This window comes from Galeopterus variegatus, unplaced genomic scaffold (genome assembly GCF_000696425.1).
Source record: "Galeopterus variegatus unplaced genomic scaffold, G_variegatus-3.0.2 Scaffold3126, whole genome shotgun sequence".
Classification (NCBI taxonomy): Eukaryota; Metazoa; Chordata; class Mammalia; order Dermoptera; family Cynocephalidae; genus Galeopterus; species Galeopterus variegatus.
In genome coordinates this window covers 101,424-125,149 of record NW_007729237.1, presented here as the reverse complement: position 1 = coordinate 125,149, position 23,726 = coordinate 101,424, and the positions used below count along the sequence as shown (strand labels likewise).

The following is a 23,726-nucleotide window of genomic DNA, read 5'->3' as shown; positions in this document are numbered from 1 at the left end:
TGACGAAGGCAGTGGCAAGAGTCAACCAGCACCTTCGGAGATGCTCAAGGACCAGCAGGCTGAGTCACAAACCATCCCAGCCAAACGTCTGAAAGACTTTCCGCGAAGGAAATCAAGCGAATCTGCCTCAGGAATCTTCATCAAGTGGAGCAGTGAAAAGACCACTTTTTAAAAATTTTATTATCTTTATCTCAAAGTACTCTCTACTTTCCCTGTGATTTTTCTTTCTACCCATTATTTAGGAGAGTGTTGTTTAATTTCCTCACATTTGTGAGTTTTCTAAATTACCCTCTGTTATTGTGGTCAGAGAACATTTTCTATGATCTTAGTCTTTAAAAAATAGGAAAAATTCAAACAAAAAAAATAATGTTTTGAGCTTTGGCCACGTTATTATCAGTGCTTTATTTTTATTGTTGAATTGTATTTCATTGTATGGATATACCGCAATCAGTTTTTTTATTCTCCTGTTGATGAGCATTTGGATTGTTTCTACTTTTGGTCCCTTATGAATAAAACTGGTATTGTTAAAATTTTTTTTAGTTGTACATATTTGTGGGGTATAGTGTGTTGTTTCAACACATGCACATATTATACAATGATTCACTCAGGGTAGACAGCATATCCATCCCCTGAACATTTATCTTGAAAAGATGTCAGGTCACTGTAGCTGAAGCCTTTTGCCTCCCACACCCTCACAATGTGGAAGACCAGGAATTGTCTGTGGAACCTTCTGAGCAGGGCACTGGCCTATCACACCTGTTTAACTGTCTCATGGTGTGGGAACCAGCTTTGCCAGGTGAGCCGCGCCCACAGATGCCAATTTCTGAAATGGGAACTACTGAGTCAGGGATTGAGCTCTGTCTGCTGGAGATCAAAGGAGGACTTTCATCAAGTCTTCGCTGTGCCCCACTGAGGGTAGGACACCTGGATCCTGGAGCACTCCAGAGTATCCTTAAACACCGATCCTACAGGACATTCCTGGGTCAGAGTTTGCACCCTATACCCCTCTCTGGAGATCTGTATTAACATTTACATTGTAAAGGCCCTGAGAAGTCCTGCAGTAAAGAAAGCTGTTTAACCCTATGCAAATCATTAGTCTGGGGTTAGAAGGATTCTCAGAGGACCCTTAGGCTCGCCTGCTGCAATAAGACTCCTAAGGTACAAGATGTCTTCAAGAAGTTCATGGAAAGATTCATACTATCTTTTAATTCTATTTTTCCATGAGTTTTTGGAAGCAACCTCGTTTAATAACAAAAGCCACAAGATCAAACGCCCTGTGACAGAGCCTCAAGATTCACCCTGCTTTCCACTGGAGGTAGCACCAAGGATTAGGATTGTCCTGCGATCACATCCCAGGGAGGGACATATTTCTACCCCTCAAATTTGCTCATTGTGAATCTATTGCCTGATAAGGGAGGAGAGTGATGGCATGAAGAAGGGCAGCCGTAACACAACAGGAGTGGCACTCTCAGGCCCTTGCTCCATGCCAGGCACTATGTGGGGTGCTCTGCAGGTATCTCCCACTCAATCTTCAAATCAATCTTGTGATCAATGCTTGATCCCCTCAACAGCTGAGATCCCTGAGGTTCTGTGCAGTACTTTGGCCAGGGTTACAGAGCGGGTATAGAAGACTGGGATTCCAACCCAGGCATCCTGCCTTTCGGACTTGGGCTCTCAGCATCATGAGCAATGCCACCTCCCCACACCTGCGCTGGTAGCTAGCCAGTGAAGTGTGACCCCAGCACTGCTCCTGGGAGGACCAAGCGGGAGGCACTCAGCTGTGGGGCCGCCCAGCACATACAGTGGACTCTAGCGTGGGGGAGGGCTGATTCATTTCCTGCATGGTATGCAGCAGTGAGTTCTGAAAATAAAGAGGGGGCAGCCCCAGGAGCCTGTGCTGTTTCAAGTCACGTATCAGTGACTTGTCTCTAGCCTAGAGACCTGGCTTGATTTCCCAGCCCTAACGGATGGGTGGGAACTGGGCTAGCCTCCCTCGCAGCTGCAGGCCTGGTGCCTCTGCCCCACTGAAGATGATGTATCTTGGGCAAGAGGTAGAGGAGCAGTTAAGTGCTTCCCCTCAGCTTTGGAATGCCAGCAAATCAAATGCATATGTTTTCCTACTCTGTTTCCTCTGGTGCAAAGATATAGGCTTTACTATTATTATTATTATTATTATTATTATTATTATTATTATTATTATTGTGATAAAATACACATAAAATTCACTATCCTAACCACTTTTAAGTGTACAGTTCAGGGGCATTAAGTGCACTCACACTGTTGTGCAGCCATCACCACCATCCATCTCTAGAACTTTTTCATCTTTCCAAATTGAAACTCTGTCCCCATTAAACATTCACTCCCCATTGCCCCGCCCACCAGGTCCTGGTGCCACCATTCTACTTTTTGTCTCAATGAATTCCACGACTCTAGGCACCTCATGTAAGTGGGATTATACAGTAAATACATGCCCTTTTGTGACTGGCCCATGTCAAGATGTGAACTCTTTGTATCTTAACTGTGCCTTCAGCTATCAGCAAGGACAGGCTAGGTCCTGCTGTGGCAACAAACAACCTAGAACATCTCCAAAGCTTAAGGCAATAATTTTATTTCTTGCTGATGCTACATGTGCACTGGGAGTCACAGAAGGCTCTGCTGATTGTGGCCACTCAGGGATCCACGCTTCTGGCACCGTGCCATCTTAGTCTTGCTGTGGCACAGGCTGCAACAGGGGCCCTGGGGTGTCTTGCACCAGCACACAAGTGCTTGGCATCCACTCAGGTCTCATTGCCCAGAACTAGTCACATGCACCACCCAACTACGAGAGAGCCGGGAAGTACAGTTCTACATGTGCTAGCTGGGAAGAAGACAAGAAATACCTGGTGAACAGAAGTAATGACCACCATGTTCTGAAAAGCTGCCTGGAGCCCTATTTTAAATTGAAATTGTGTAATACTGGGGGCAGGGGAAATCCATGAAAGTAGCATCCACATTCCCTTTACCTAAACACAAAAACTGCTCTGCTTTATATGTGAATTCTTAGGCTTTCTTTTATTATTTTTGAATTGTGCTGCATAACTTGGAATTTTTCACTGACTGCTGCAAACACATTTTCTCTGTAGCCACCAGTGTTCCCATTCAGTGCTGAATGCCATGCAGGTAACATATTATCACAGACTGATTCATTTGTCCAGGGACACATTTACAGCTGCTTCCAGTATTGCATTCTAATAACTAATGCCACTATAAACATCTCTGTGCATATCATTTTTTCTTCTCTTAATTACTTCCTAAGAATAATGTGCCATGTGTAGGATTCTGTAGCCAAAGCATGTGAATGGGTTTAGGGTTCTTGTCAAGTCTCTCCATGTCACCCCTGGAGCATCTGACCAGTAACTGCTTGCTCTCAGGCTCTGGTGTTGAAGGCTGGTCCATGGTGAAAAGTTATAATTATGTTCGTTTTCCTTTCCAGTAATGCTATCTACTTCGTCCAGGGACAAGGGGGGGTGACGTGCTGCTGAGGTACTTAGTATATTACCCTTTTGGATTGCTTCTCTCCCTTCTTTTTCCCATCCCCCAAAATCTGGACTCAATGTTCCAAGCTAAGCTACCTGTTAACAAGTCTCAGGTTAGTGTAAAAACTTTCTGAATGGGTTGTATCCCCACTACTTTAACAATATGTGATTTGTGAGTTTTAAACAGAAAAATGAGGGGTGATGGTTCACACTTTACAAAATGATTCCTAAATCAATTACTAGTAAGTGGTCCTCAGGGGTCTGCCAAGTTTATCTGCAGATCACTGATGACCTGGGGTGGGGGTAAGTGAGCACCCAGGGATAATTCAGGCTGAAGTTCTGAGATAAAGTACCAATTACCGATTCATCAGGAATGAAGACAGTGTATAAATAACTCTGGCAGAAAAGACATAAAGAGGAGAGGCTGCTCGCTTTAAGATGAACACCGTCAACACCTCAAGCCACACTATACTCATTAGAGTGCTGGGTAAATTCTATTTATGTCCCCAAAGTAATCATATTTGACAAGCAATCCAGGAACTGAATAAAGACTCAGACTCTTTATACGTATCTGCCCCCTTGGCTGCTGACAATAAATAAAGCAAATGAGAAGAAAGTTGCCATAAACTATTTTTTTGCTCATCTTCAGCGCTCCTGATTAAAGAGGACAAGTTTAGACCACAACCCCATCACAACGTTATAATAATCTTCCTCCTCAGTAACAGCGTCTATTCCTCTCCTGGGTCTCTGAGGTTCCAGCAGCTATGCGGGGCCCTGGGTGATAACCGCAGAGCCTTCATTATCCTTTCTGGGTGGAGTCACAGCCCAGGAGTTCATTTAAATTTGCACTGAGGAGTCAGAGAGGAAGATGAGGCAGGGGCTGTGAAGGAGGAGATGTAGACCTGCAAAGGTTCCTATCTGTGTCTGTCACTGCCCCGGGATATAGGCCACCTTTAAGCTGTTACTTTTGGAGAATATCACCATTCTCAATAGAGATCATGAAGATGTCAAGGGATATGAGCAAGGCAAGCTATCAGATCTGAGAAGCAGGATGGGAAATAACGGCAACGTGCCGGGATGTTTATGCAGCCACTGGGCGAGGGTGAGGGCACTCTGCAGGCGTGAGTGAAGGAAGCAGGCCTGCAAGGAAGGCCTGGACATGGGCTCAGCACCAGTCTGCAAGTGAGGCTTGAAAGAGGCAGCACTTCAAAAGGGGACTTCCCTGCTGGAGTGGAGCATTCCCTGAGCTCTTCCCTGGGGAATAAAGCCCCAGGAAGCCTGGGAGAGGAGGGAAGTCAGGGAGAGGCAGGGAGGGAGGACTTTCCTGCAGGTCTGAAATTCTGCTCTCCTGCTGGCCAATGAAGAGTCAAATCACAACATCTCTTGTAAAGTGCCCTTGGAAACGGATCCTGACCATGTTTCCATCCGACCAATTTCCCTTGTTGGCGTATGCAAATGTGCCTCTTAATGAAAGCAGGGTTTGTTTTCTGGACTCAAGAGTTGAGGACGCAACTGGGATCAAGGAGGGGAACTTGGTTTTGTGCCTTTATGAACAGCACAGCTCCCAGGGGGCTGCTAAGTCAGAGTCAAATTCCATTGTTAAAATTTAAAGAGGGGAAATTAACTTTGGGCAGAGTAATTTGTATTTCCTAGCTGCTGTCTCCCTGACAGCAGCTGTGTATAACCTGCTTTCCTGTGTTTCTACATGGAGGTATTTGGCCTAAGAAGAATGTTTTGACAAAAATAAGTAGTAAACAGACCCCTCTTTTGATGTCAATCAAGTCTTAAAACCACTGAGAAACAATGATCAAAGGTAAGCTAGGACCTATATATTTCGCTATCTGAAAGACCATTCTAGAATCTCAGAGATATGCCATAATGAAAGAGACAAAAAGGAGAGCATGCCAATGGCTTCCCGTCCCAGAGTGGGAGTCACAGTCTTGCGATGACCTCCACGGAGTGCTCTTTCTTTCGATCTCAGGCCTCCTAGCCCTCTCCAGGTCACTCCGCTCCAGCCACAGGGTGGCATTCTTGCCATTTACATGTGGCCCACACACCTGCCTCGGGCCTTTGCACTTGCCATTGCTCCCTGAAGCTGTGCACAGATGGTTCCCCACTTCCTTCTGGTCTCACAACTGCACCTTCTATGTGAGGCACTCGCCGGCCATCCCAGCTACAATTCCACCCCTCCCCCAACCCTGTATCTTCTTTTCCTGCTTTATTACTTTTCTCCTTAGCTTATCACTGACATATGAAATATTTTCCTTAACTCGTCTGTCATCTCTCTCCTCTGAGCTGCAAGCTTCGTGAAGGTATTGATTTCTGTCTGCTTTGCCCACTGCTATTGCTGTGCACATAGTAAGCGTTCAATAAACATGTGTTGAATGAATAAATGAATGAGTCAACGATGTAATATGTCACAAAGAGTGACTTTTTCCATTCCGGAAACAGATTTCTTTGGGGGTCACTCTGCTGCTGCTCAATCTGGGCATTCTTTCCGTGGTCTCTTGCTACGGCTTTTGGCAATGAAGAGACAAACTCCTTGGCACTAGTACTTGAGTGCTGGGAATTATAAAAACCTGCCCACAAGAGAATCATTTTTAGGGATAGTGGCAGAGATCTGCTGGATGCCTACCAAGCCTGCTTCCCCTGCTGAGCTCTCAGAGGTGCTAGACTTCCCACCCGACTTTGTGTTTATAAATGGGGCCAAGTTGCCAGTGGAATGTAGACAGGAGTAACAGATGCCACCTCTAGGCCTGGTCATTAAAACATTCTGTGTGACTGTCCTTGTGCTCTCTCTTCACTAGTCAGCTAAAATGAGGAGGATTCAGTGGAGGAATCTGAGGTCCTAAAAGACCGTGAAGGCAATGGATGGAAGCACCTGGGTCCTTGAATGACCAAGTGGGTCAGTGTCCCACCCCCACATAGGTCTGTACCATGAATATGAAATGAACCTGTGCTGTGTGTTGGGGACTGTTAAACAGCTAGTGTGACTTACCTAGATGATACAGATATTAAGGCCACTATAGCAGAAAGTACCCTGCTAGGCAATAATGCACTTGGCTGTCTGATATATGTCATATCCTAACAGAAACCTAATTTGCCTTCCTAACTGAAAGTACAGCCTCACTGGACTTTTGTGAAAATTACAATAAATTGCCAACAGTGAGATAGAAGGAGATGGGGAGAAGCTATTAAAACACTTCTTCAAGTTTGACAGTCTTCTTCCTTAAATAATAACAACACCAACTATACAACAGTAGCTGGGGTAATCTTTGCAGACAAATTTGCAAGGAACTGTAACCCAAACACTGTTTTGAGATACTGAAAATGTAGAGAGTCCATTGCTGACATCAATATGCACGGGGCTTTTGTGCATTATGTGAAAGCTACATTGTCTACACTGCAGGTTGCAGCTTTCAATCTGGGGTTTTTATGACTAGAAGATAATTTCTGTGCGTACTGAACATAATCCACTCTCAAGGGGGAAACTCCACCTCTTCACCCAGGTCAGGGAAGCCGGCATCACTCAATAGCATCAGCCACACTACACTTTCAGTTCCTGCTGTCACTGCCGAACAGAGCTGAAGTGTGCACGTGACACAGCAACAAACAAACATGAAAATGCAGTGAAATGTTACCTGCCCAGCTAGCATTTCATACAAGAGGACACCATAGGCCCACCAGTCCACAGATTTTCCATACGGCTGATAAGCGATTATCTGTGTAGAAACAAACACATCAATTACATTTAGTGATGAAACAAACAGCCCTATTAGAACATGTAAGTCAAACAGGCAGACATTTATACCCTCAGTTCATTTAAATAAGGGGATGATAAAATCTGTCTGATTTCTACACCACAGGAAGAGGGCCCTTCATATTAGACATACCAGAAACTATCACCCCATGATTCACTGCCCAAAACCTGCTTTGGGACTCCACTTCTGAATCTACATGGAGATGCCAAAGCACTGTCTGACAGTTTATTTAATCATCCTTACTGGTGAAAAATATTTTGATGCTGAGGTGGATTTAATTTTTGGAAGAAGCCGGTGGTCATTCAGAGCTAGGGTCTGATACATAAAATGATCCAACTGTGTAACAGGGTTTCGCTGAAAGTAATAAGGACGATGATGTGACGAAGACTAGGAGGAGGAATGACTTAAGTAAAAATTCTAGTTTTCTTTTGTTGTATGTGGAGGTACAATGATATACGTTCAGTCTACTGAGTAAAGTTTTAAAACATTTCAGAAGAGATATAAAATATAATAACCAAATGCAATATTTGAACTTCATTTGACTCTTGATTCAAAACAACCAGTTGCAGAAAAGAAATTTTGAGACAATTGAGAAAGTTAAGATACAGTGTGGATATCAGATGATATTAAGGGGTTATTGTTGATTTTGTTAGGTGGCATAATGGTATGGTGACTAGTTAATAATGAGTTCTTTTTGGTTAGAGATAAAGTATTTATGGGTGAAATGTTATAAGTTTAAAAAAAGACTTCAGTAAAAGAGGCGGGGGAAGAACAGATGAAGAGAGTTGGCAAATGCAGGCAGCTGTTGAAGCGAGTGATGGGTCCATAAGAGCTCACTCGAGTCTTCCTTCCACCTCTGTGGCTATCAGAAGTGCTAGAATAATTCTATACCCTCCCTTTGTGGACGGGATTAATTCTTGATCTGGATTTCTAAGTGTGGCATGTCTTATTAAAACACTGGCGTCCTTACCTCTCAGGTAGGCTGTGTACCAGTGCACACAATTCCCAGACCCATGAGTCATGCCCCAGAACTCGAGGTAGAGACATACTAACAGGTACTCAGCACAACCATTCTGCCATTTTACATACAACTTTGACTTTGAAATGTTCTAGGATAGCTTTAATGGCCCAGAATGTGTAATTAAATGTCTTGGGACATAAGAAAACTTCCTGCATGTCTTCCTACCTCTGTTCCTTTAATGTATTACTAATATTTCTCCATGAAGCATGAGAAATACAAGCTCCTACAATTTGCCTAAGTGTGGTGGCAACAAGGGGTACACATTTGGATTTGGCAGCTCTGTAGCTCATTTCCCTGACAAGAAAATGATAAGCCCAGGAACCTACGAGGAGTCCTTAATTTCTTTTCCCACATTTGTTCTTTTCTGAAAACCTGGACAATACATACACAAAAACCCCACCATAATGAGTCTCTAATCTATTACCTGGAGATGATACGTGTCATTCCAGTTCCCAGACAGAAAATTATTGGATCAAAGGAGCTGCATATTTCTATAACCTTTGATACAATGGCAAACTGCCCTTGCAGAAGGGTTGAATTAAATTTATAGCCCTACCTGATGCCAGTTTCATATTTTTATCACTAGGTAAAATCATTCTTTAAAAATTAATTTTTTTCTTTTTCTTTTTTTACTCTACAGCCATGTGTGCTCATTAAGGAAAAAATAAAAGGAGAAAAAAAAGCTAAATAAAGTAAGATTGCTTATAGTCTCACCACCCAGAAATATTAGTAATGTTATTTTGATATAAAACCTTTCCATCTTTCTTATAGCTGTGGTATGTGTGCTTATACATTTTTTAAGAAATGGGATTATGACAACCCACTATTCTGTAGTCAGTTTATTTAATAATATATTACAAATATCTCTGCAAAGCTTTTGATTATTTCTGCAGGATAAATTCCTGCAAGTAGAATTATTGGTTCAAAATAAGTGTTTTTGATTCAAAAGAAGAACTTTTAAGACATATCAACAACTTACTCAAGAGCAGTAGCACATGTATGCTCCCAACAGTGGTAAACTTGGGTGCTTGTTACCCAAATCCTTACCATTTTTCCAAAATGTGCTAATTTGATGACTGAAAGTAATGTTTCAATGGTCCTCTCATTTGCATTTTGTTTACTTCACATTTTCAAGTGGGAATTAGCCACCTCTTTTTTTTTTTTTTAGTAAACTGCCTATGTATTTTGCCCTATTTTCTATCATGATTGATTGGTTCATTCATTAATTCTTTCGGAGACTGTGCTAGGTGTTGGGGGATACAATGTAGAGAAGGATAGACAAGATCCCTAACCCTCACAAAGATTATATGGACACTTTTTTCTCTTACTGATTAATAAGAGCTCTTTATATCTTATGGATATCAACCTTCTTTTGTAAGTTTAACGGTAGCCCTAGCACCTAGCAAAATGCCTGACACATAAACATGGTTCCAGACAACATTACTGAGTATTTACCACAGACCAAGATTGAAGAGATGCTTACTAGACATTGTCTCCTTTGACTTTCCAATAACCCTGTGAGATAGATACTACAATTATCCCCATTTTACAGATGAGAAAACTGAGGCTAAGAAAGATTAAGGAAACTACTCAAGGTTTGCCCAGTTAGTAAGTGACAGAGCAAGACTTTGAATTGAGGATTTCCTGCTTTAGAATCTGTTCTTCATAGCTGCTCTAGAGAGTTCAGCTTGAACTGCCAAAAGCCTGATGAGAATACATTCCCTGATGTGTGGCAGCCAGAGCACAGTCACCCAAGGGTAAGTGGTGAGCCTGCATTCTAGGTCTGTCATCTTCCTCACTCTAGTCTTTCACAGAGTTAGAAACATTTAAATAGCCACTTCCAACTTAATCAGAAAGAAGGTATTAATTTCAGAACTACCATGAGATCTTTGTATGAGACAGGTGGTCAGCCTGGAAGTTCTACTGAGCTCAGCTGGGCTTGCTCACATGTCTGGGTATCACCTGACTGTTGGCTGATCTGGGCTGGCCCCCAGCTGCCATCATTGGGCAAGTCTGTTTGTTTGTTAGTTTGTTTTTTCAAAGCTAAAACAGAAAACAGAGCATGACTATACCACATAAACACAGAATGACTATATAATTTCCCAAGAGTCTAGATAAAAAACTGTGGAAAACTTAGTTATTAAGTGTCAGGACAAGTATTTAAATGGGAACTTTCCTACCCCACCATTCTACTTTTAAACATTATATCATATTACCTCACATGATAGACACTGCCACAGTATCTGATAAAGTTCCACAAACACCTATTTGATTAATGAATAATAAGTAAATGAATGGATATGTGAATGAATGGATGAATGAACAAATGAATTTACATAAACTTGGATCTGTTTCTCATCTTCCCATCTGTTTTTCTAGTGGCAGTCTCTATTTCCTGCATCTAAATGGCAGAGGCTGTGCCAGCTAGAAATGGGTAAACCTCAGTGGAAATATAAAGTGCTCCCAAGAAAGGAAGTCTTCCACCCATGGGAAACTCTGCTTATCCAGAAAGACCAGGAGGATAATTAAATGGTGAATGTAAATAGACTTTTTCTGAAAACCACAGGGTGCTATGTGAACATAAAGAACTACTGTAGTTTAGACCAAATAAGTCCCTTCCCTTAATCTTAGTAAGAAATCTGCAATTAGTCAAACTGGAAAATATCATTTTAAAAAAGACTTGAATCAGAGGATTAATTCAAGCCCAACTTTCAAGTATCATAGGACCAAATAACCTTAGCTTAGGGCTATTCTCTTGAATGGTATTCTAAAAATATGTGATGAAGTTTCACAAAAATAATTACTGACTCATACATCGCATCCCCATCAATGGAGTCTTTGCAGAACCATAACAAAATCATAAAATCAAAGAAAAACACACTCTGTGATGCCAGAGTGGAAAATGTGGCTTTGCTTAGTTTGCAGGGGAGAAAAAGTTGTGCAATAGGCTAATATTATTCTCCCAATGTTCTTGAAGGAAAAAGAATACTAAAGAAGAAACCCACAGAAAAAAAAAAATTAACATTTTAACTCAATGATTAGTTATTAAAATACTTCTCTAATAATCCAAAGCAAAATATCAAACACAGGAGAATTAAGATCTGATTTGTACTAGCCATTTGGAAACTGGCCATTTTAACTGAACTAAGTTGTTCCTTCCTTAATCTCTGGGTCTAAAAGATCAAGAGCTGATTTATACACTCGATTCCCATCTCAAACCAACAAAAACAAGGCCATTTCCTTGAGATTAGTGGCAGTACAAACTTTGCTTATCCATTCTGCACCTAGCACATGCTTAGTTCACTTAACCTACACCCTAAGAAAACAGTCCTAAGTTAAGGATGTTGGGTCCGATGATACTTTAAAAAAGAAAGTTGAGCTCATTAATCCTTTGATTCAAGACTTCATTAAAATGATATTTTCCAGTTTGACCAGTTGCAGATTTCTCACTAACATTAAGGGAAGGGACTTATTTGGTCAAAACTATAGGTGAGCAAAGAAAAGAATCCATCTAGAACTGCTTGGCTCAATCCTGAAAGCCACTGTTCACCTTCACTGCAGTGGGGTTGATACTTTCACTTCAATTCCAGTGCATAAAACCTAAGTTAAAGGCAAAGATAAACCTACCCTAGAAACCAAACATAAAACTGAGTAGGTGGAAACAGTCTGGTGAAATAGGCTGTCATATTGCCATATCATTGAAAAAATTAGAATCAAAGGAGCAAACCCCCCAGCATCAGACAGTACTCACCAAACGGCCCAGGTACTAGCCAATGGATGGTGAGAGGAAGTGATGTTTCACTTCCAGGTCAAGGCAGTTAAAAGCCCACTTGTCTCTTGCACTGTGATTCTACAGAATACACGTTCCAGATGGCTTAGCTGCAAGATGGAGGATGACTGCTTGACCTACACCAGACTATGTGTGAGCAATGAGTAAATATTTATTGTGTTAAGCCACTGAAATTTCAGGAATTGCTGTGGCAGCTACAGTTGGTCATTCTAATAACTCCTTCTTTCATAGAAGCAAATCACAAAATCTCACCTTTTCTACAAACCCTGTTTGACCAAGCAATAGAAATTCTCTTTGGGACAGTAAAAGTATACTTCCTGAGCAACTATATGTTAGATGCTCTACACACACTTTGTGTAATGTGATTAGGTAGAAATTATTATTATTCCCATTGTAGTGGACTGAATTGTCTCCTCAAAACTCCCTGAAGCTTGAATTGTGTCCTCCAAGTTTCATGTATTAGAAACTTGGCTCCCACTGTGACTGTTAAGAGGGTGGGAAATCCTATTATGGTAATTGAAAGGTGGAGCCTTGAAGAAGTGATTGGATTGTAGGACCGTGCAGTAGAGAATGGATTAAAAATGGTGGTCAGGGGCGTGGTTCTGAGGGTTTTAAAAGAAGAGGAGAGTCTGTCTCTCTCTCTGTTCTCTCTGCTTCCACCATCTTGCAATATGAGACCCCTGGTTTACTGTCACTACCACCAGATGGACTTTGGACTTCTCAGCCTCAGAAACTGTAAGTGATAAATTTCATTTTCTTTATAAATCACCCAGTTTCAGGTATTCTGTTACAGCAACACAAAATGGACTAATACACCCATCTTATAGGTGAAAAAACTGAGGTTCAGGAAGTTAATAGACTTGCCCAAAGCCAATTGATTAATAAGTGGTAGTCTGAATATTTATATATTTGTCTTAAAGATACAATTTTATGTCTTTTTATCCCAGCTCATACTGGGATTAATAAAATATTACGCAAAGGGCCTTGAGGGTTAAAGAGATTTGAAATCATCATTTCAGTTGTTGTAAGTAACTATTTCAAAAGCACTTGAATAAAATTTGTTCTTGTAACTATATTAAAGCCAGTCACTGCAATCTGTTTATGTTTGTTTTTAACACAGGCAGAACTGAAGCTCCAGTGTTGCTGTGTGAATTATCCGGCAGAGGATCAGTAGGGGCTGCACAAAGGAGGTTACACTTCATTTCATATCCTGTGTTCTACTGATATCCAAGCAGTGTTACCAACCAGACCCCTCTGCTCAGGTGATAGAAAATGATGCCTGAATTTGGAAGGGTGTGGGAGCCCTGTTTCTGGTCAGGATGATTCATAAATCCTAAAAGCCATGGCCACCTCAAGGGTTTTTTTGTCTTGTTTTTGAAATTCTACAACAACTTGGCTCCAACTTGCTCTTTATTTTCTATTTCAGCACTAAACTCCTACGACTTTTGCTGGAGACACCCTCTCCTTCCTCCAAGGCTTGCAAAAGCAGAACGCCGAGTGCCAATGGCTCATTTTTCTCGTGATCGCATTTGTCAGCATCATAGAGCCCGCCTGCCCAGCCACCAGACTGAGTAAAAAGTCACCCTGAACACCGCAGTGACTTCAACAGAAATAATAGGACGGGATTTAGAATTTAACCAGAACATTTTTTCCCGGAGAAGTTCACAATCTGTCACCCCTGGTCTGTACACCAGATGAATTGGGAGTTACCGAAGGTCAAAGTTACAGGGTACAGGGTGCAACCTCACCACCGCAAATTCATTTTTAGAATAAAGCACACCTTTCCCTCAATGCTCAGCTGCTATTAAGAAATATCTCCAATTAACCAAAGCCTCACTGCAAAGGGAAACAGTATCAGACAGCTCTACTTGAAAATATTCAGATACACATGATTTAGGATTTTGATTATACTGTCCCTTTTGAGCTGTCTAGACCTGCACTGTACAGTAGCCAATAGCCACGTGAGGTTTCTGAGCATTTGAAATGTGACTAGTCCAAATCTAGATGTGCTCTAGGTGTAAAATACACTTCAGATTTGAAAGACTTAGTTCAGTACAAAAATGCAAAATAGCTTATTAAATTTTTTTATTAATAAATTAATTTCATCTCTTTTTAAACTTTTAAAAAATGTGCCTGCTGAATCCAGTTTTGCGTTGCATTTTATTTCTATTGGAAAGTGCTAGTCTAGACCCTCGGAGTTCCACCAGCTGTTATGGCGCCCTCTGGTTCTCTGGCTCTTGCTGGGCTATGGAGCCAGCCTTGGGCTGAGGAGTAGCTCAGAGACCATGGAATAGATGATGAGACTTTCTTGAGTCTTTCCCCAGTGGGGACAGCAGCAGGCGTCTCTGGCACTTGTGGACCGATGGGAGCTTAAAGCCAAGCCTGGAGCTGCCTGACATCCTGAAACCCCAGGCAAAGGGCTGTGATGGCAATTTGGTTTCCCATAATGGAGAACTCACAAAGGAGAGGCAGACTTGGCAAGAAGGGCTAGAGTTGGCAGATTTCCCTGCAGCACATGGGAGATTGAACTTTGGCTTCAAAGACAGACCCCCAACAGGGCCACTGTCACTCAGTTTTACTGCTATTTGCCATTATGATTATTATTATTAGACTTACACGAGCCAATTGGTTGGGAGAAAGTCAGGATGTTACAAATGGCTGCCTGTCTAGTAAAAGTGAGATACGAATGAACTTTCTTCCAGCCTGGGCACAGGACCAGGGCATGAAAGGGATTGGGGGCAGCTTCTTGTCTCTCACCAGGCCAAGGGCCCACAGTGACTAGAAGGACATAGCTCCAAGGCCAACCCAGCCTTCTACCCTCTACCAGGGCTATACACTGAAAGGCCTGCCAGAGAGGATAGGGCTTCAGAAGTTTTCTGACTTCTGACCACTCAGGCCTAGGAGAGCTTGGGCAGCATGGTACGGTTTTAGATGCTATTGGCAATAGCAGTGTCTGTAACCAACATCACCATCACAGACATTTACTATGTGCCAGCCTCTGTATCTCTTCAGCTCATTTAGCCCTCATGAGACCCATTTCAAAGATAAGGAAATGAGGTACAGAGAGGTTAAGTAGTCTACCCAAGGTTAGACCACTAGTAAGTGGCAAAGCTGGGATGTGAACCCTGGCCATCTGGCTTTGACATCCACATTTTTGACCAATTTTTCTATACTTGAGGTCTTTTTTTTTTTTTTTTTTTCCCTTTTTTTGTCTTTTTTACTGACCGGTAATGGGATCGCAACCCTCGGTGTTGCACCTGTACTGGGGACTGGCAACGGGATCGCAACCCTTGGTGTTGCGCCCGCACCGCGCTCAGCCAGTGAGTGGGAACCGGTCTCCACATGGGATCCGAACCCTCGGCGGGAGCGCCGCCGCACTCCCAAGCGGCGCACTCTCCAGTGCGCCACCAGGCCGGCCCTATACTTGAGGTCTTGACCCAGCGTGGCTCCCTAGACAACTATGGTGGGAACTGGCCCAGTTAAGGTAACTCTTGCCAAAAAGGGGTTAAAATGCTTAAGAGGATCAAAACAGCCAGGATATGCACTTCGCTCAGGAACTCTGGCTTCGAAGTCTTCGTCTCGAAGGACCCCATGAGACTGTAAGGTAAGTGTATGGAGATTCACTCTCCCGTTCTTGCCTAGCCTTGAACTGGACTCCACTGTTCACTTTCATGTTATACTTAGTCACCAACCCCCCAGAGACTACTCTAAAATAAATGGCCTGACTGAAAAAGGCTCTTTCCAAGCTATTATTACTATATACATATATATATATATATATAAAACAGCCTTTATACAACGGGACTTCAAAAAGTTCATGGGAAAATGGAATTAAAGGATAAAAGTTAAAAAAATATAAACTGTATTTCTCAACATAAGCTCCATAAAGTTCAAGATACTTTTGTAAGTGATGATACCAGCCATTTAATCCATCCCTAAAGAACTGAGGGTCCTGGGAATTCTGCCCTGTCAATGCAGTGTTTTCTACATTATTAACTGAAGGAAAAAGGGTTACCTTTTAAAGATTATTTTAAGATTAGGAAACAAAAAGTCAGAAGGAGCCAAATCAGGACTGTAAGGTGGACGCCTGATGATCTCCCATAGGAACTCTCACACCTTGTTTGATGAGAGGAATGAGCAGGAGCATTGCTGTGGAGGAGGACCCTCTGCAGAAGCTTTCTTGGACATTTTTCTGTTAAAGCTTTGGCTAACTTTCTTAAAACACTCTCACGATAAGCGGATATCATTGTTCTTTGGCCCTCAAGAATGTCAACAAGCAAAATACCCTGAGCATCCCGAAAAACTGTTGCCATGACCTTTGCCTTTGACTGGTTCGCTTTTGCTCTGACTAGATCACTTCCACCTCTCAGTAGCCTTGGCTTTGATTGTGCTTTTCTTCAGGATCGTATTGGTAAAGCCATATTTCATCTCCTGTTACAATTCTTCACAGAAATGCTTCAAGATATTGATCCTACTGTTTAAAATTCCCCTTAAAATCTCTGCTTGTCTGCAGCTGATCTGGGTGCAGTAGTTTTGGTACCTACCAAGGGGAGTGTTTGTTCAACTTTAATTTTTCAGTCAGAATTGTGTAAGCTGAACCAACTGTGATGTCTATGGTGTCGGCTACTGTTTCTGCTGTTAACCGTCAGTACTCTTTAATTAAGGCACAAACAAAATTAATTTTTTCCTCACCAATTGATGTGGATGGTGTGCTGCTACAGGCTTTGTCTTTAACATCGTCTTGTTCCTTTTTAAAATGAATTATCTATTTGTAAACTGCTGATTTCTTTGGGGCACTGTTCTTATAAACTGTCCATTAAGCATCAGTGATTTTATCATTCTTCCACCCAAGCTTCACAATAAATTTGACACTTACTCTTACTTTAATTTTAGCAGAATTCATGTTGCTCTGATAGGAATTCTTTTCAAACTTATGTCTTATCCTTTAGTGGATCAAACTAGATCCTGTTCAGACAAGTTACAACAAATTAATGAGTTTATTTTGGTGCAAAAACATTTTGAAATCCATGCATACTTTTTTCATAATACACATTTCCCATGAACTTTTTGAAGACCTCTTGTACATAAAACATGCTCGAGTTCTTCTACTGTCTCAGGGACACAAAGGATATTTCCCTTTTTTGAAATATAAAAACATTAGATTTTGATGGAAAAATTACAGTGGTTTTAAAAAACATCACAAATTCCCAAGGATAGAGCATGGGACACAAGAGGCACTTTTTATGTACATGGTCAAAACAGTGTCTGACATGTCCGAACAGTAGTATTTGGGAAGAAAGAAGTTGGGCCTAAGTATTTTCTGGGTGTTCTCTCCAGACAGGTGGGACCCTATGTTCACTAACTGCCTTCTCTACTTGCTCCCCTGAGGCCCACAAATCCAGGGCCACATAGCTCCTGGAGCCTTAGCCATGTTATACTGAGACTGCCTGTCTGCCCCCACTCAACCCCAGACTCCTCTCCAGCAGGGGCTGAACCACCCACCTATGTACCCAGCACAAGGACCACCACCAGCACGGGGAGGACACTCCATAAGTAGTGTTGGAGAAATGAGTAGATCCAATCCAAGCCCACTCCATAGACTCCACCTATTTCTTAAGTGCAAAATCTAAAGGTCTCTTAGGACTGATGAATTGCTAAGGCTGGAGGCAGCATTAGAGATGATTTAGAAAAGTGTCTTCAGGGTTCTCAAAAGAAACCTAGGCTCAGAGTGGCAAAGTGGCTTGCTTGAGGTTATTGGGCTGGCTAGCGGCAAGGTCAGGAAGAGAGAGGTCTCAGGTCTCCTGATTGTGTCCTCTTCCTGCAGCATGAGGCCTGAGAACAGAGTGTGATAAACAGGAAGCACCACAGCGGGGTTAAGAACGGAGCACCCTTGACTCTCAACCGAGATGTTTCCCATTCAAACTCCTTTCGAACAGACCACCTGAGCTCAGAATGCCAAATGGGAAGCACAATGGTGAGAGAGCTCTGAACCCAACTGCTGCAGACCAGCTCTGCCACTCAGGAGCTGTTTGACCTTGGGCAAATTGCTTAGCCTCTCTGGGCTTCTGTTTCCTCAGCTGTGATACTGGAATTCCAGCACCCACCTGGCAAGTATGTGGTGGGGGATTAAATGGCACTATGTATATTAAAATGTGCTTATTACAGGTGAGTTGAATCTATGTAACTCCATATTGCCTAACATCAGAAATAAGAATTGGTACCCAGGAAGGGCAGGTGGGTAAAAGTTATTCAAGGCAATAAACTAAACTTGGCTCACAGGACAGAGGAAACATTTTGGTATCAGAAATAATATTAAAAATACACATTAAACATTCTGAAATGATTGTTCGCCCCTGGACATTCTCAATTAACACTAAACCTTCTATTAATTCTTTCAGCAAAAATCAGCTTACTATATGCCAAACACTGTTCTAAGCAGGGGGTACAGAAGTGAATATAATGGATAACCCCCACTACGCAATTAAATTAATTTTTACTAGAACAGCAAAATTTCAGACTTATCTCTTATTAGGGCATTCTTTTTTTTGACGACTACGCAATTAAATTAATTTTTACTAGAACAGCAAAATTTCAGACTTATCTCTTATTAGGGTATTCTTTTTTTTGACTGGTAAGGGGATCGCAACCCTCAGCACAGTGTGGTCAGCACCATGCTCAGCCAGTGAGCGCACCGGCCATCCCTATATAGGATCCGAACCCGTGGCCTTGGCATGTTCCCTCTTCTATGATTGAATGTACATTTCTATGGGCCAGGTACTCTGCTAGACACTGGGGATTAGGAATCTAACTGCGGAGAGAGACACGAAATGAATAAATACATGAAAATGTGGTATCTAAAAATCAAGGATCTTGGTACACCACATGAAAAATATCTGCAATATCTGAAATCTTTGTACAAAATACATTATATAAGAATAATGAATATTACCACAAGATGAAAATGGAAAGTCTGGAGTCCAAACTACATATTTTCTATTTACACAAGAATTGTGGCTCTATCTAGGATTGGAGAGAACAGAAAACGATTCTCTAATGGTAATAAAATAAAAATGCTTTAAAATCTACTTATAGTAGCCACCTTTTCTATCTCCTTTGTTACTTGCTTTATGAGAATGAAAAGCAAACAGCAGGAAAACCTAAGTACTGCTCCCCCAAAAGGTCAGAAGGGGATCAAATGGTACAAAGAAGTGTTTTCGATTATTAACAGTAGCTTCGAATAGCAATTAAGTCTTTTTATAAATTATTGGATTCAGTTTGCTAATATTTTGTAGAAGATTTTTGCATCTGTGTTCATGAGAGATATTGGTCTGCAGCCTTCCTTCTTATACTGTTTTGGTTTTGGTATTAGGGTAATGGAAGTTCTCATAGAATGAGGTAGGAAGCATTTTCTTTGCTTCTGTCTTTTGAAAGAGATTGTAGAAGATTGGTATAATTTCTTCATTAACTGTTTGGTAGGATTTACCAGTGAACCCATCTGGGCCTGGTGCCTTTTGTTTTGGAACATTACTATGTCTTTTGAAAGAGATTGTAGAAGATTGGTATAATTTCTTCATTAACTGTTTGGTAGGATTCACCAGTGAACCCATCTGGGCCTGGTGCCTTTTGTTTTGGAACATTACTAATTACTGATTCAATTTCCATAACAGAAATAAGCCAATTCAAATAGTCTATTACTTCTTGTGTGAGTTTTGGCAGACTGTGTCTTTCAAGGAATTGGTCCACTTCATCTAAGTTATCAAATTTGTGGGCATAAGTTGTTTGTAGTATTTACTATCCTTTAATGTTGATGGGATCTGTAGTGATATGCCCTCTTTCATTTCTGATATTAGTAATTTGTGTCCTCTCTCTTTTTTTCTTAGTTAGCTTGGCTGCATGTCCAAGCCCTGTCCCACTACCTCCCGCAAATAGCCCCCCACTGACCTCTCCACTGTGCACAGGGTTTACCACACCAGCAGAAGATGGATCTTGGGAAGAGGCCCACATAGAGCCTGGATGGGAATTCTCAGGCCCTGAGTACCTAGATCTCTGTCTAGAAGGGGTGCAGGCTATAAGTAGCCATATCCCTTCAGCCCTGTAGACCTTAACCCTATAAGGAGAGCCAAGGCTCCGGAGGGCCAAAGGAGAGCCCTCTAAAGTGAGGATTGGCAAACTACAGCTTGTAGGCTAAATCCAGCCTGTATCCTATTTTTGTACAGCCTGTGAGCTAAGCATAGTTTTTACATTTTTAAATGTAAAAAAGACTATATTAGCCTTTTGGCAAGAACAGTTGCTCAATTTTGCCTCTTAGCAAAATCTAAAATTTAGATTTAAGCAAAGCTTAAAATATTTACTATCTAGGCCTCAGCAGAAAAAGCTTTCTCACCCCTGCTTTAAAACATAGGGCAGGGGCTCCTCTGGCCTGGGGTCCTCACCCACCTTTGAGACTTTCCCCTTTCTGGTGTGCTATGTTGAGGATCTTCTGTTGACCAATACAGAGCTCAAAATCAGCTGCTGAGGATGACTGTCTCCAAAAATGGCCACAATGACCCTTCCCATCCCGTATGCCGTTTTGCAGCATGACAATGCCACTCCCCCCACCAAGATGCAGCATTTATATCACCTTTCCTTGAAACCATGCTGACTCTGGGGTGTGTCTGGCCTCCAGAGTGTGGTGGAAGTGACACAGGTAAGTTCCAGGTGTAGTCTTAAGGAGTCTTGTGGCTTCTGTTTTGGCCCTCTTAGTAGCCAGCCAGCATGTCAAGAAGCTCAGGATAAACTACTGAGCGATGAAGACTGCGTGGAAAGAAAGACCTTGTGGCCTTGGCCTATAGCTAACAGCCTGAGGCCATCTTGGATCCTCCAGCCCCAGCAGAGCCACTGTAGGCGATGCCCCCTGCCAGGTCCTGACATACGGAAACGGAGTTAACATGGTTGTTGTTCTAAGCCATTAAGTTCTGGGACAGTTACAAAGCAATAAATAATTGAAACAACTGCCAAATAATGGGCAAAGATTTATGGAGTTCCCTCTGAGGCAGGCTAAGCTCATTACAGCAAAACTCACTTAATCCTCAAAGTTGTACTTTGTGGAAGGTACTAGGATTATCTACATTTTGCAGATGTTATTCCAAGTTCTCAAAAGAGCAGAACTATAGCCAGAGTTTATTATACAACGATGAAGAAAAAACATCCAGATATCAAACAGGAAGACTTCCCTTCGGGGTGGATATTAAGACCACACGGAGCTAAAACTGAATTAATCCAAAACTGAATTAATCCAGAATCAAATGCATTGTCATAGGCCTTCTAGACAGACTCCTTCAAACTCAGTCACTAGCAGTCTATGTCACCCATCTCCTTTCTGAGGTGGCAGGTGGGGGTGGCTGGTGCTTGGAAGAAGCTGGGCAATATTCACTGCTTGGCACCCACCCTTAGAATTTCCTTATCTCAGACCTCCCCTGCGGCACTCAGGTTGCTGCTCAAAATGTTAACTGTGCATCAGAACAAACTACTTGCGTTCACTGCTTGGCACCCACCCTTAGAATTTCCTTATCTCAGACCTCCCCTGCGGCACTCAGGATGCTGCTCAAAATGTTAACTGTGCATCAGAACAAACTACTTGCGTAGTAAAGGAATGAACTGAGAGTTAGGAATAAATTTTGTGCCTGTAAGAGCTTTATTAGCTGGACTAAAAGATTTACTGGAACCAGGAGGTTTCACCATCTAACCAGTCTTTATAGATGTGTTTGGTAACAGAGTGGTAGTGACGCACTGAGGGGTAACTGGCTGCTGATGGCACTGGGGCAACAGGCCTGTGCCTTGAGGCTGGTAGACCAGCACTCTGGCCCTGCCACCTGCTATCTAAGAGCCCCAGGCAGGCCCTTTCTCCTCTCCAGATCTCTTTATCCTCATCTGTAAAACAGGGATAATACCACTTACCTCAAAGGACTATTGTAGGAATTAAATGAGATAGCAGACATAAATGCATGATACATACTAGGAAATGAATAAATGTTAGTTATCTCTCTCAAGACACCTCTCCTCTCCCCCATTGCCCAGGCAATTTTACCAAGAGGTGAAATAAAGCTCAGAAATCTCTGACCCATTTTCACAGGATTTAAACAAATCTCTAAATGAAGGGCCAATCAATGCAGGCCACAAAATACTGGGAATAAAAAAATGTACCAGAGCCTTGTCAGGGCTATAAAGACAAGTAACGGGCGGCGAGCAGCTGTCTGCTCTGTAGAGCGGGCGTTCCCCAGGCAGCACCTGAGCCGGGCTCTGCAGTCCCAAGGTTACGCCACTGCAGGGGGAAGTTGCTCAGAGCTGGGTTCAAAGCCCAGGTCTGCCTTGAGTTAGGGCCATGGGAAAATTAACAAATCTCTTTGCACCTCAGATTTCATTATCATCTGGAAAATAGGATGGACTTAAGGGTTAAACAAAATAAATTCTAGTACGTGCTAGGCATTCACAAAGGGGTAGCCACCAGAGTGGGCTATTTCTGGAGGAAGAGCTGGAAACAGGGAGGGGGAACGGAGACAGGGCTGAGCCACAGTCATCTCCCAGGCCACGGTGTCACAGAGGGCGCCAAGGGCTCCAGAGGACAGGGCTAACTTGATTAAATTCTAAGGCCAGGAGAACTATGAGGCAGTGAAAGGGCTGCAGGCAGACGATAAAATATATGAGATAATATTACCAACATAATTCCTAGAAAGGATCTGAGGAGAATAACACAATTTAAGAGAGACCCCAAGGGAAAGCGCAGCTTTGGCTCTTTAAATATCTCTTTGAGGAGAAGCAGGTACTTCATTTTCCCCTGCAATGTTGGAGTCACTGGACTGTGACCCGACCTAGAGGGAAATTGGCCTTTGATAGAAAGAAAGGCTCCCTTCGCTTTATCATCTCTCTCTTTAATCAAGTGCTATTCTGTGCTCCTGCCTGCGCTGGCTGGTGGGGGCCCACCTCTCAGGCACGCCGACCTCGCAGAGCCGCTGCTGGGGCTAACAGCCTTTCCTCTCTCCTATCTCATCCCCCCACTCAGTCTGGCAAGTGCTCATTTACTGCCTGACTGCCTGGCTGCGTCTGTCATATGAGTTGTTTTCTCATTGAACTTTGAGACCCTCTTTGATTGTCTATCTCTCTCTACAACCCTTTCCCCAGAAGCTTGGGAAAGTCTCTGGGGATGACAACACTGGGGGCAGCCTGGGCCATCAGCCTTCAGATACTCAGGCCCCCCCAGCCCATGGCCCTTTTCAGTCGATGTTGCAAGGTGTACTGCACCATCAGCCCCACACCTGTGACAGCCTGGGGAATCACCCTCCTAATCACCTGGCTTCAGAATGCCTGACTCGTGTGTTCACTGCCCCGGCTGGGCCCAGGAAAGCAGCGTGCAGGTACCCTTCGCCCCAAGTACATCCTGCAGCCGGGCACTGCTCCAGAATCTGGGGGTAGGTGTACAGCAGCAAACAAAGGAAGAAACTGCACTGTGGAGCTCAGTAGGACAGGCAGACAAACCATTCCCTGAGTATAAGCAATGCAGAAAAAGAGCAGGGATGGAGATCAGGAGTGCTAGGTGGAGCTGAAGGTTTGCAGGTTCAAATAGGGTTGCCAGGACAGAGGACCTCCCCACAGTGACATGTGAG

General features: G+C 42.7%; 1 protein-coding gene across 1 annotated transcript in view; it reads right to left on the bottom strand.

Moving 5' to 3' along the window:
- Positions 1 to 23,726, bottom strand: part of PRKCA (protein kinase C, alpha) — a gene marked incomplete at its 5' end in the record, with an annotated part of 124,659 nt that overhangs the window by 18,448 nt on the left and 82,485 nt on the right. Inside the window, one exon of the mRNA XM_008584013.1 lies at positions 7,157 to 7,237. Within this exon, the coding sequence (XP_008582235.1) occupies positions 7,157 to 7,237 (81 nt within the window). The remainder of the gene's footprint in view (positions 1 to 7,156; positions 7,238 to 23,726) is intronic.